This window comes from Phocoena sinus, chromosome 12, assembly GCF_008692025.1.
Source record: "Phocoena sinus isolate mPhoSin1 chromosome 12, mPhoSin1.pri, whole genome shotgun sequence".
Taxonomy (NCBI): Eukaryota; Metazoa; Chordata; class Mammalia; order Artiodactyla; family Phocoenidae; genus Phocoena; species Phocoena sinus.
Window position 1 is genome coordinate 66,777,238 of NC_045774.1, and position 13,002 is coordinate 66,790,239.

Consider the following 13,002-nt stretch of genomic DNA (forward strand, 5'->3'; position numbering starts at 1 on the left):
ATTTGTTTTGAAGTCAGTGTTAGGGTGTTAAAGATACTTACAGTTGAGTAAAAATGTTGGTCTAGGGAGATGTGCTGGCTTTAACCCGGGGCTCTGTTGGCTCCCTGCCACTTATCCCAGCATACACTACTATATTGGCAAAATTACATACCTTATTTTGAGAAGCACATGAAATTTAAGCCATGATATGTATGCATTTAAAATCTAACATCCTGTGTGTGCTCACAGGGATAGCTTGGACTCTTATACTCACATGATAAGAATTTTGACACTCCAGCAATATGGCAAACCAGATAAACTGAAAAAACATCCTACAGCAAGCACCCAGAGATGCTACACATTACAACAAACATCCTTTTACATGCATAGGTGATCTTAGAAGAAAATAAGGGAATCATTAAGCCAAAAGATGGAGAGAACTGAACCCTGAGTGGGAAGCCAAGGGCTCTCCTGTGAGCCTCTGCCAGTATCTAGAATGTAGAGGCCCAAATTTTAACGGCTTCTGTTTAACGGGATGCAGACCCTTTGTTGTGCACCAGGTGAGGGAGCAGAACTGAGACCTCTGCCTAAGTTCAGTATCTTGGACGGAAGAACTAAAAGAAAAGTTGACTAGAAAAAAAGAACCGTTTTCTGACTAGACAAGCTTTTATTTTTTTAACTGAGAGTCTCCCCTCATGCTGTTGTGAGTTTGAATCTGCTCTACTTGCCCAATCAAAAATATCCCAACAGGACAGGTTAAAAGTGCTTTGGGATTGGTGGTGTCTCAGGGCATTCAGGGTGACTGAAACTATTTGAAAGTCATATACTTTCAATTCAGGTCTTTAGGATTTTTCCAGATTAAGATCAATCAAATATGAAGCCACAGTAAAAATTACCACACCCATAAAGATGCAAGTTACCATGAGTAAAAGTCAGCATAAAAAACACAAAGTGGAATAAAGCCGTCAAATAGTAAGACTCCAGATATTTGGAATTATCAAATATGGAGGATAAAATATATATGCTCAAATTATTTACAGAAATGAAGGAATTAAAATGTGCAAGGAATGAAAACTATCAACATGACCAAAAGAACTAAATAAAACATTTAGAAATAATTAAAATTTTTAAATGGCAGATATGAAATAGGTGACAAGAGATTCAGTGAGCTGTAAGATATATCTGCAGTTACCCAGAATGCAACACAGACAAATAAATGAAAAAAATGATAGGTTAAGGAACATGGAGAGAAGGAAAGGGAGGACTAACAGCATAGAATTAGAATTCCAATAAAAGAAAATAGGATGGGGAGAGACTATTTCAAGAGGGGTTAGCCAGGAATTTTCCAAATAAAAGATATGAATTCTAAGCAGGATAAATGAAAAGAAATCTCCCCTACGACGCACCATAATGAGGCTACAGAACAGCAAAAACGGGAGATTTTTCAATCAGCGAAGCGATTACCTGCAAAGGACTGACAGTTAGACTGAAGTATACTTTTCAACACCAACAATGGAAGCTAGAGGACTGGAATCATAACTTCACAGAGCTGAGAAAAAATAGCTCTCTACTCAGAATTGTGTACCTGCCCTAAATTACATTTAAGATATAGTGAAACAAAACCTGAGTGAATTTATTGTAAGTAGACCTTCATTAAAGGTGTTTGGGGAAGAAAGAAAATGATTACATAACGTGAGCATAAGATTCAAGAAGGAATAGTGAAATAAAATCAGTAAACATACATTAAAATAAACGTTGGCTATATAAAACAGTAGTACCTCTTTTGCATTTAAGAGAAGATGGTTGGAAGGGATTCAAAATAAAGAATTGTTTCTACTGGTTTGCAGAATAACCCACATGCCTATAAGCCTTTTAGGTAATGATGTAGAGAGTGATTTACATTTTTAAATGTATAATTAATTTTTAATAATAATAAGCTAATAAAAATTATCTTTTATGTTCATGGTTCTTTTTGCACTTTCAGACTGCTTTATATATTTCAGTTCTTAAAGGAGTACCAAATTGCATTGGGATATGGAAAACCTAAGACTATGAGTACCAGTTCCCTAAGAGACTCTGATAGCTGAGTATAGTAGTTGTTTTAACACTGGCTGCTATAGCCAACATGAGGCTTATCACAGCAGAAATTTATTTCTGACTCAGGTGAAATCCAAAACATATTCCTGTTTGACAGATGACCTTCCATATGGTCATTCAAGGGCCTAGTTAGGCTCCCTCCATCTTGTACTTCTGCCATCCTCCAGGACTTTGGGGACCTCTGCATTCAGCCAGCAGGTAAAGAGAATGAAGCTGATGGATGAGAGGTTTGTGGAGCCAGACCCATGGAGTGACCCCTGTCCCTTCTACCCACATACCAGTGGCCACAACTCAATCTTAGCCACACCTACCTGCAAGAGAGGTTGGGAAATGTCTTCTGTTCTCCAGAGGAAGAAGGGATGGATTTGGTGAGCAGCTGGTCAGTCCCAGCCACATCTGCATGTGTTTTCTACTACTCTTACCACACAAGTAGAACTACTTACTGCCCTTTGCCAGTTAAACATCTTGCAGTCACCACCTGGCTCACAGTTCAGGATCTCAGGATGCTGTGTAGTCCTCTCCAGCAGGTCTAGATGCAGCTCCTCACGGTCTGGAAACAAATGAATTAGAAAGAAAAGTTATCTGTCACCCCCCACCTCACACCTCCCAGCACACGTACACACACACAAAACAGTAGAAGAGAGGCCCATCAGTAAAAGGCTCCATTGGGAAAAGGAAACAACAGAAACATACAGCAGCTACTGGTCTGTAGCAATGAAGTCCTGCATTTTCTGGTCCCTCTGCCCTGGAGTTGTGAGAGGTTTGTCTTTTGATCAGACTCTGATCCTGCCCTAGGAGAGGAGCTCCTTTTTCCATTGCTTGTGACTCCTAGCTTCACCCTTTAGTAGGCTTCTCCTTGTGCATTCTCTGTAGCAGTGTCAGGAGTAGGTGTTGGGCCATATACTCTCCTCAGAAGCTGTCCAGCTTTTATAGGCTGCTTCCTGCTTCTGCACATCTGGGGTCTGAGGGCATTGTACGACAGTCAGAAGCGTCTTTATTCCAGGCCTGTGGTTCCGTTGGCAGTATAATTTCCTCAGACGCGGGCTTTTGATCCCCCAGGTTCCAGTCAGTTCCATGTGCCTGTGACTAATACTACCACAGTTCTTTCTTAGACAAAATCTTGAGCCTGGTTTATTGGATTCCCGGCCTCAGTGCCTTTTCTCAACTAAATGGAGGCACCTTGAAGTCATGAAGCTGAGATGGGAAGTACTTTTCTCTTAATTTGTTCTTTGCTGCAATGCTGTCTTAATGGGCCTTTGTGAATCTTATTTCCTGCTGTTTGGAGTCGAAGAAGTCAGCTTTTCCAGTCCTTTAAAGCCACAAATCATCACAGGAGACAAATTTTACCAAATGTTTTGCCACGTCATTACATGGATCTCTCTCTTTCCAGCTTCCACTTTCAGTGTTCTTGCTGCCTACTGCTAAACCAACACCAAATATGTTAGATTTTTGTTATAGCAACACCCATTTCAATACCATTTCTCATATTGGTTACAGTGATGCTGTTATATAAGCCCTGAAGTCTCATGGCTTAAAGTACAAAGTTTGTGGGTTTTGCTCGTAAAGTCCAAAGTGAATGTTCCTGATGCACATGGTGGGTCAGGATCCCAGATTCCTTCTGTCTTGTAATTCAGAATCCTGTGCCTTCAGTGACATATGGGGAAAGGAAAAGGAGTTTATATATGTGAGAGTTCATATGGGCCGGGCTTGGAGGTGAAGTACGTCACATTCTATTGACTAGAATTGTCATATAGCCATACGTAATTGCTCAGAAGGCTAAGAAATGTACCCAGAGAAGAAAGGAAATAGGGTCAGTGAACAGCTAAACAGTCTTGCTATGTTAAGCTAAAGACTCATTTCTGCTCACTGCAAAGCAGGTGAGCAAAGCAGGTTTGCAAACTTCAGGACCATCATCCACAGTAAGAAATACTTCACAGTCTATCGTGTGTACCTATTAATGTATATAGAACTGAAACTGAACTTCCCTGAAACAGTGTTTAATCTTAGTAGTTGTGATGCACTTTGATATTTTCTATTTTATTTTTTAAATGCTGTCATAGTCTACTGAATTGGTTTTGTGATGTAGGTTTCCAGATCTGTGATCTAGAATTTTGTGACTAGGTTTCTGCCTGTAGCTTGAAAAACACTGGTTAAGGTTAAGTATAGGGGGTGAACAATTTATGAAAGTATTGATATACATCCACTCCCATTTCAGGACACCATAATGTTCACTTGCTAGATGTTTTTTAAACCCCATGTTTTATTTTGGCCCACAGAGAAGCATAGTCACGAAAAATTATGGAGATAGAAATGGAGACATCAAAATTTGGGTCTAGCAGTCTCCCTAAGAGAACTAGGTTAAGGTCAATTTTTGCTGATATTCCTCTGTATTATTAAGCTGTTATAGGTGAGTGGGTAACATTTCACGGAAGTTGAATGATGACATTTTGCTTAACCTTTTCTGTTTCCACAAATGTCTCTTATTGCAGAATCAAATATTGGTCTTATAACCTTTTATTTTTTAAAACAGCTTGCTGCTGGTTGCAGGGGGGACAGTTTTAAAAATCTGTGATTTTGGTACAGCCTGTGACATTCAGACACACATGACCAATAATAAGGGGAGTGCTGCTTGGATGGCACCTGAAGTTTTTGAAGGTAAAATGGCAAAAGCATGATGTGACTGATAATCTGCCTTATTACTCCATGTAAATCCAGTGTGTTTATGGCTTTGCCCTGTTTCCATGGTTTTATTTCTGCATAGTATATAATTATAAGATATATACTAAAGTCTAAGGAGGTATTAAATAAATATAGCCTTAGATCTTGAGTCTCACAGCAAGATTTAAGTTGTCTAGCACCCTCTATGAAGTTCAAGCATATGTACGGTTGATCCTCATTCTCAGGTTCCATAACTGCAAAATTGCCTACTTGTATCCTAAAATCAGTACTCATAATTCTTTCATAGTTATTCACAGGCATGAACAAAGCAGGGAAAAATTTAGTCACCCAACACACACCTTCCCAGCTGAGGTCAAACAAGGCAATGCTCTGCCCTGTTGTATCAGTTCTTATATTTTATCACTTCTGTGATGTATTTAGTGCCTTATTTTTTTCCTTTTTTTGTGCTTTGTGTTGATGATTTCACCATTTAAAATGGCCTCTACGAGTAATATTGAAGTGCTTTCTGGTGTTCCTAAGTATCAGAAGGCTGTGATGTGTCTTACAGAGAAAATACATGTGCTAACTAATCTTCATTCAGGCATGAATTACAGTGCTGTTGGCCATGAGTTCAGTATTAATGAATCAACAATTTATATTAAATGAGGTGTTTTGAACAGAAACACACATAAAACAAGGTTATGTATTGATCAGTTGACAAAAATGTCAACTGATCAGTATAGGAGCCCAACCCTGTAATTCCCTGAGGAACAGATGATTCAGTGTTCACTAATTCAAGGTTCACAGCAACTTTGTAGAACAGTACTGGGAATAATGAGGATCTACTGTGCTTTGTGTTGGTTTCCTAGCGATTAAGAATTAGCAGTTTAAAGTTTAAATGAGCATGCCTTAGAAAGAATGCAAGGACCACAAGTAAAGATACTAAGGACCTTAAGTAAAGGATAAGCTTATGCCTACTTTGTTTTACGTCTCTGTGTCTTACTGAAGTTCTAAAAGAGTGGTCCATAAATTGCATATGAGGTTTCTATATAAAAACATCAACTTATCTTTTAAATGAGAAAAGTTGAACTCAAGATGTGTGATTCATATGTTAAGAAGTATGAAAGCCCATAAAATTCAGAAACATTTAGTAATCAGATTCTGATTTTGACTTATTTTTGATGAATTTAAAATTTTTTGTTCTTTGTTTTTAGCCACCAAGAGAAAAAAAATTGCTATGCAGCTGGTCACTTGAGTGGAGCTATTTTGCCACAAAATTCAGTTAAAAAGTTAGTGGACAAGCAAGTGTTAAATTATATAAAATTAAATAATGCCGCCTGTTTTCAAGTTTGTATACAGAATGCATATAATTGGCATTGTTTTAAAATTATTTGTTTATTTCATGTGTCTTTCTTTGAGTTAAAATAACAGTTATTACTGTAGTATGGAGAGCGGAAAGATTTGTTTATACAAAAGAACCAAGAAATAAAAGTTGCTGTTAATTGTTTAGAGCAACAAAGCTCAGACTGTTAGCCTATGTAGATCTCTTCATTTCTGAAAGATGTCAACACCTGTAGCCCAAATCAGATTGTAAAGTCATTGTAACTCTTACAGTGCACTGCCTAGTGCCTTTGTAAAGTACACGCATAGCTCTTGCTGTAATAATTGGTCACTGTTATAGTGGGTTGTTCGTGGGTTTGGGGGGTTTGTTTGGCTATTTAATTGTGCTGATTCACCAGCCAACTTAGTAATCATATAACTTTTGCTGCATAATCTGCTTACTGTAAATTTGTATTCATAGTTTTTCCTGCTTACAACTTATTTTTAAGTTTGTAAATTAATAATTTTATCTCACCAGATATTTTGAAAAGAAAATCTTAACACTAGATTAGAAATTTTTTCTGCTTTGATAGTAGCATCAAGAGAATGGGAGAAGAACATTTAAGATTAAGAAATTATAGAAAGGAGTGTACAAATGTTTTATACTTTGCCCCAGAGAAAATATAAGTCTAAATAAATAAAAGATAAGGTCTGTGTTTCTTGATGAGAAGGTAAAAAATGACCAGCTTTCTAAAGTGGATTTTTTAGTGCATTATTAATACTTCTTTTAAAAATGTATTTATTGCAAAGACTTGAGGTCTTCAGAAAGAGTAATTTCTCAGCTCTACATGGGGCATTCTCTTGTTTTTGTACATGATGCTCATTCTTAAAATTTATGAAAGCAGTTGCTTCTGTTAGTCATGTGGGAAAAAGTCTTGAAACTTTACTACCTGTTTTTTCTAGGTAGCAATTACAGTGAAAAATGTGATGTCTTCAGCTGGGGTATTATCCTCTGGGAAGTGATAACACGTCGGAAACCCTTTGATGAAATTGGTGGCCCAGCTTTCCGTATCATGTGGGCTGTTCATAATGGTTTGTGAAAATTTTTTCTTCAATATATTTTATTCCTATTTGGAAATTGTTTCTCCCCCAAAGAAGACCATTTATCCCTAATATTAAAATATACAATTTCTTATTACCAGTCTCCAGCCCTCCCCCCTACTCTAAAAACGGGCAAGGGCTGGGAGCAGTCCTGGCTTTGCACAAAGCTGAGAAGGTTTGCTGGCTGTGCTCATTAGGGAAAGGCCATCAGTAGACAGCCAGAGCCAACTATCTCGGTTGGCTCTCTAGAGGGGACAGAGAAGCACTGGACTGGACTCTCTTGGAAAAAATAAAATTTAAAGATTAAATTAAAATCTCTCACATGGTTCAGATAATTAGGGAGCTATTGCCTTTTTCTCCTTAGGAAGCAAGTGTCTCATTGAGAAGAGAAAGCAAAGCATAATACAGTAAGTCCCCTACATACGAACGAGTTACATTCTGAGAGCACGTTCTTAAGTCCAATTTGTTCATAAGTCCAACAAAGTTATCCTAGGTACCCAACTAACACAGTCAGCTATGTAGTACTGTACTATAATAGGTTTATAACACTTTTCACACAAATAATACATAAAAAACACAAAAAGTAGAGAAAACATTCTAAACCTTACAGTACAGTATCTTGAAAAGTACCGTAGTACAGTACAACAGCGGGTATGCAGGGGCTGGCATCAAGTGAACAGGCAAGAAGAGTTACTGACTGGAGGAAGGAGAGGAGGTGGGAGATGGTAGAGCTGAGGGATCGTCAGCAATAGGAGACGGAGGGCAAGCTGCAATTTCACACCTGACGTTGATGGAACGCACGTTCATATCTTTGAAACTTCGCAAGTTGAAGGTTCATATGTAGGGGACTTACTGTAATAAGTGTTGTTACTTAAGCTATTCGTAAAGGCAGAACACAAAGTGCTTCACAGAGCACTTCTTTTTATCTTCTCATTCATTCTTATGAGGCGAGTACTATTATTGCCTCACTTTACAGTTTTACACATTAGGGAACTGAGACCTAGAGCAGTTAAATAACTTGACTGAGGTCACAAGATTAGTAAGTGGTGTTGCTGGGATTTAAATCTGGATCTTTCTGGCTCAAATGCCCATATTTTTAAGTTATATTGATTTATGGACACAGTGTCCTTTCATCCCTCCTATTCCTTTTATACCTGTAGTTACAATGTTTCTGACCACTCATGATATTAGAATATATCCTTATTAATCAAGTTACTTCCCAGCTGCTTTGGGAAAATAAACTTTTCATGAAGGGAAATTGCTTAACCTTCTAACTTTTAACCTCACTCTCTGTTGTTTAATTTCTATCGCTTGATTGTAATTATTCTGATTAATGGCATTTTTAACACACTGTTCCACATGTGATAGAAATAAATATATGCCTCACTATTTTGATCATTCATAGACATGTCAGGCAGTAATCTGAGTAATCTCAAATGTGTTTACCAGTTTCCTATGCTACCTTTCATTGTACTACCTTTCTTGTCATTGTAGAGAATGCTAGAGCATTGAACAGGACAGTTTGTTTTCTTTTTCTGTCAGTTGTCAGTAAATAATTGAATGTCCATGAAGTAAGGAATGAAAGAACTAAGTTATTAATTGATAAATTTACAAAGATTTCATTATACTTGAGGCCTTATTTAAGTTAGGGACCTTACTAATGATATTACAGTCTTGTTAATTACACAAAAGTTGGCAGTTTTCAGCTTGTGAAATGATTGATTCACAGCAATCCTAAGACCTGTCTCCCACAAAAGAGCCATTTGGAGGTCAGTGAGTATAACACCATAGTTGATGACTTTTGACATATGGAACATGATTTGTCAAACACATTTGAAATTGTTACAATAAATCTGAAAATATAGTTCAAATAAGATTATCTCAAGCCACCATTTTATTCTTAAAATACACATTAAGCCATTATTATTTGTTAAAAGAGTATTTATAGCAAATGAAATATTATTAACTTTCAGTCATAATGTATATAAAATTTTAATTTGGCTTCTCAAAAGATGTAGCTTCTGTTTTATGAAAATATAATGTTAATCCAAAGGACCAAAAAAAAGGTACTTTTAGTCCTCCTAAAAAAATCTTAAATTACAAGATCTGTAAAATAAGTAACACTTCAGAAATGCATATTTTAAAAAAAATTACACCATTCTTTGAGTAAATACATTCTTTTCTCCCCTCCTCTAATTTTCAATTGTAGGTACTCGACCACCACTGATCAAAAATTTACCTAAGCCCATTGAGAGCCTGATGACTCGTTGTTGGTCTAAAGATCCTTCTCAGCGCCCTTCAATGGAGGAAATTGTGAAAATAATGACTCACTTGATGCGGGTATAATCCTTCTTTTGAGGGGCTTTGGGTTTAAGGGAATTTTATATATACTGACTTTTAATGGGGTTTTAAAGTAAAGGGACAGTATTGTTCTTTTTTTGCTTCATACTTATCTGTATTTTCCATGTTAGAATGGGTGTTCTTTACTCATATAATCAGAGGAGGAAACATTCTTTTGGAAAAAAAAAAAAAGAACTAGTTCTTTATAATTGAAAGATGGCAAGACTAGATTTCTGGACGTGCTTTTTCCTTCTGCTCAACTTAGTGGACAGATGTGTTTGTTTCTGGGCCTGTTGCCTTATCTGTAATGTGAGGGAAGTTGAATTAGGTGATCTCTAAAGCCTTTACAGGACTTGGATATTTTATGGCTCTAATACTTGCTAAGTTTTAAATTTTCTTTAGTAGAGATCTTTATCAAGCAGTCATTTATGTAGCGCAGTAGAGAGGTTTCATTCCCAGACACATTTATCTAAGTAATTTTTACCTTTTGGTTTTTCATTGCATATTTTCAGCTTTTCATTTGCCATTAAAAAGTTAAACTTTCTTCTAGGCTCTGTAGAATTTTGGAATTTAGAAGGATCGTTTTAAATGATTATTAGAATTTCCTAATCTATAAATCAAACACTTAGAATTATTTGAATAATTTTAGGCCTCTGGTTTTTGGCGCACTAACAAATCTATCGAGTGGTACCTTGACTTTAAAAAGTTTATGTACTTATGAAAGTGCCTAATTTCAGAACAATTTGCTAAGTAGAAGAATCTTTCAATCTCTTTAAATATAGATTAAGTAACTTCCTAAATGGCCAAAATTTTAGTTTTTTCATTCTAATGAAAATAACTTAGGCAAACCAGCTTGAACTAATCTGATTAAAGCTTAACTGCATATTTGGATACTAGCTATATATAGAATTCTAGGACCTGAAGATACGTTCATAAGAAGAGAGCTCAGATACCTTAAAACTTCGGGTTACATAAATTGTTCACGTTTTAACTGTGCTTTTATGTGCTTTGTCTAATTTGAGAAGAAAACCTTCCTTTTTTTCCCAAAATTCTAATTTTCACCCGACAAATATATCCAGTATTTTATCTCTAGTTCATAGAGGGACATTCATAATCCTTGATATTTAAACTATAGGTTCTAACAAATTATGGCATACCGTTTCAGTTGTCAGACTAAGTCATTTCAACAATTTGGAGGTTTACATCACTGCTGTGAGAACATAAATATGTTTCATTTAATTATGAGGAATAATACTACTGTATTTCATATGTTCCTCTAGAGGAATATTGGCAGTTTTCTTTAAGACTATCTAGACTATCTAGACTATCTATCTAATAGATATGTAGGTAGATACATGGCATTGATAATAGTTGAAATTCAGAAGAGTAGCACATTATTGTCTTTGTAAAATCAAAACCTTAGGTATTTACAAATTCAGTGTATCCCTTAGTGAAAATAAAGCAGCAATTTTTGCTACATTCAAATCTCAAAAAGGAAGTAATTAAAATGTACCTTTTAAGTTAGTTTTCACAAGATTTAATTTGTATTAAAGAAAGTTTAAATTGTTGTTTACTTTTTATATATATAGTACTTTCCAGGAGCAGATGAGCCGTTACAATACCCGTGCCAGTATTCAGATGAAGGACAGAGCAACTCTGCCACCAGTACAGGTAAATGGATAGAGTAGAACAGTAATAACCTAAATTTTTGTGTCTCTATTCCCATGAAGTTATAATCAAGAAGCAATGAATGATGTCCTCATTCGCATTTTAATTGCAGATTGACTTCAATTTGAATTTCCAGGTGCACCATTCTTCATGCAGGTACCCAGATTAAAGAGTTGCTGAAGACCTGTTTCCAAGTCTTGAAATTCTTACGCAGTTATATATAAAAAGATTGGATATTATATTGCTGTGAATGTCATTCTTTATTTGAAAAATAGTTCTTAGATACTGCTAGATCAAATAGTATCAGAAATTATTGTAAATATATATATATTGTAAATATATATATCATATATATAAACATATATATGTCATGTATATATATATACACACATATATACATATATATATAAAACAACGTATTTCCTTTATCGTGAACACCCTACTTTTTGGTCTTTGTAGAACAATCTACAGAGACTCCTATTTAAGAAGCTGTGTTTTAGTTCAGGAGTTCCTCAGCTCCATAGTTTGTGGTCATCAAAAAAGATAGTAGAGGGACTTCCCTGGTGGTCCAGTGGTTAAGAATCCACCTTCCAATGCAGGGGATGCGGGTTCTTTCGGGGAACTAAGATCCCACATGCCGTGGGGCAACTAAGCCTGCGCGCTCCAGAGCCCAAGAGCCACACCTAGAGAGCCCACGTGCTGCAGCTACTGAGCCTGCATGCCACAACTAGAGATAAGCCCAAGCGCAGCAACAAAAGATCCCACATGCCACAACTAAGACCCGGCACAGCCAAATAAATAAATAAATGTTTTTTAAAAATAGCTCCCCCAGCCCACTCTCCCCACTGCCTCTATCTGCCCCTCTACTCTGCACTCTCTTCTGTTCTGTGGCTGAACTATCCATGCTCCTAGCCAAAGGCAAGCCTGTCTCCTTTGTGCGGCAGATCCCATCTGCCCTTCCTAGCAATTCTTCCCTGTCTCTTGCATCATCAGTTTTAGCCTTTCTGCTGGGATCATTCCCAGAGCATATATACAGTAGTCCCCTATTGTCCACGGTTTCACTTTCTGTGATTTCAGTTACCCCTGGTCAACTGTGGTCCAGAAGTGGAAAATTCCAGAACTAAATAATTCATAAGTTTTAAGTTGCAGCCATCTTGAGTAGCATGATGAAATTTCGCTCCATCCCGCCTGGGACATGAAATCATCCCTTTGTTCAGTGTATCCTTCTCTCTTGGTTGTCAGATCAACTGTCGAGGTATCACAGTGCTTGTGTTCAAGGGACCCTTATTTTATTTAATAATGGCCCCAAAGCACAAGAGTAGTGATGCTGGCAATTCGGATATGTCAAAGAGAAGCCATAAAGTGCCTCCTCTAAGTGAAAAGGTGAAAGTTCTCAACTTTAATAAGGAAAGAAAAAAAAAAAAATCATATGCTGAGGTTGCCAAGATCAGCAGTAAGAACTTCTATCTGTGAAATTGTGACAAAGGAAAAAGAAATTTGTGCTAGTTTTGCTGTTACACCTCAAACTGCAGAAGTTACAGTCACGGTGCAGGATAAGTGCTTAGTTAGATGGAAAAGGTATTAAATTTGTACAATAAGGTAGTACAATTTGAGAGACCACATTCGTGTAACTTTTATTATGGTATATTATAATTGTTCTATTTTATTGTTAGCTACTGTTAATCTCTTACTGTGCCTAATTTATAAATTAACCTTTATCATAGTTATATATGTATAAGAGAAAACACAGTATATGAGGGTTCAGTACTATCCAAGTTTGCAGGCATCAACTGGGGATCTTGGAGTGTATCCCCCCAGGATAAGGGGGGGACTGCTGTA

The 13,002-nt window shown here is 36.7% G+C and overlaps 1 protein-coding gene across 1 annotated transcript in view; it reads left to right on the forward strand.

The window, feature by feature from the left end:
* MAP3K7 (mitogen-activated protein kinase kinase kinase 7) overlaps positions 1-13,002 on the forward strand; it is a 68,740-nt gene that overhangs the window by 22,026 nt on the left and 33,712 nt on the right. Inside the window, 4 exon segments of the mRNA XM_032650751.1 lie at positions 4,607-4,731; positions 7,018-7,146; positions 9,365-9,495; positions 11,085-11,166. Coding sequence (XP_032506642.1) covers positions 4,607-4,731; positions 7,018-7,146; positions 9,365-9,495; positions 11,085-11,166 — 467 coding nt within the window.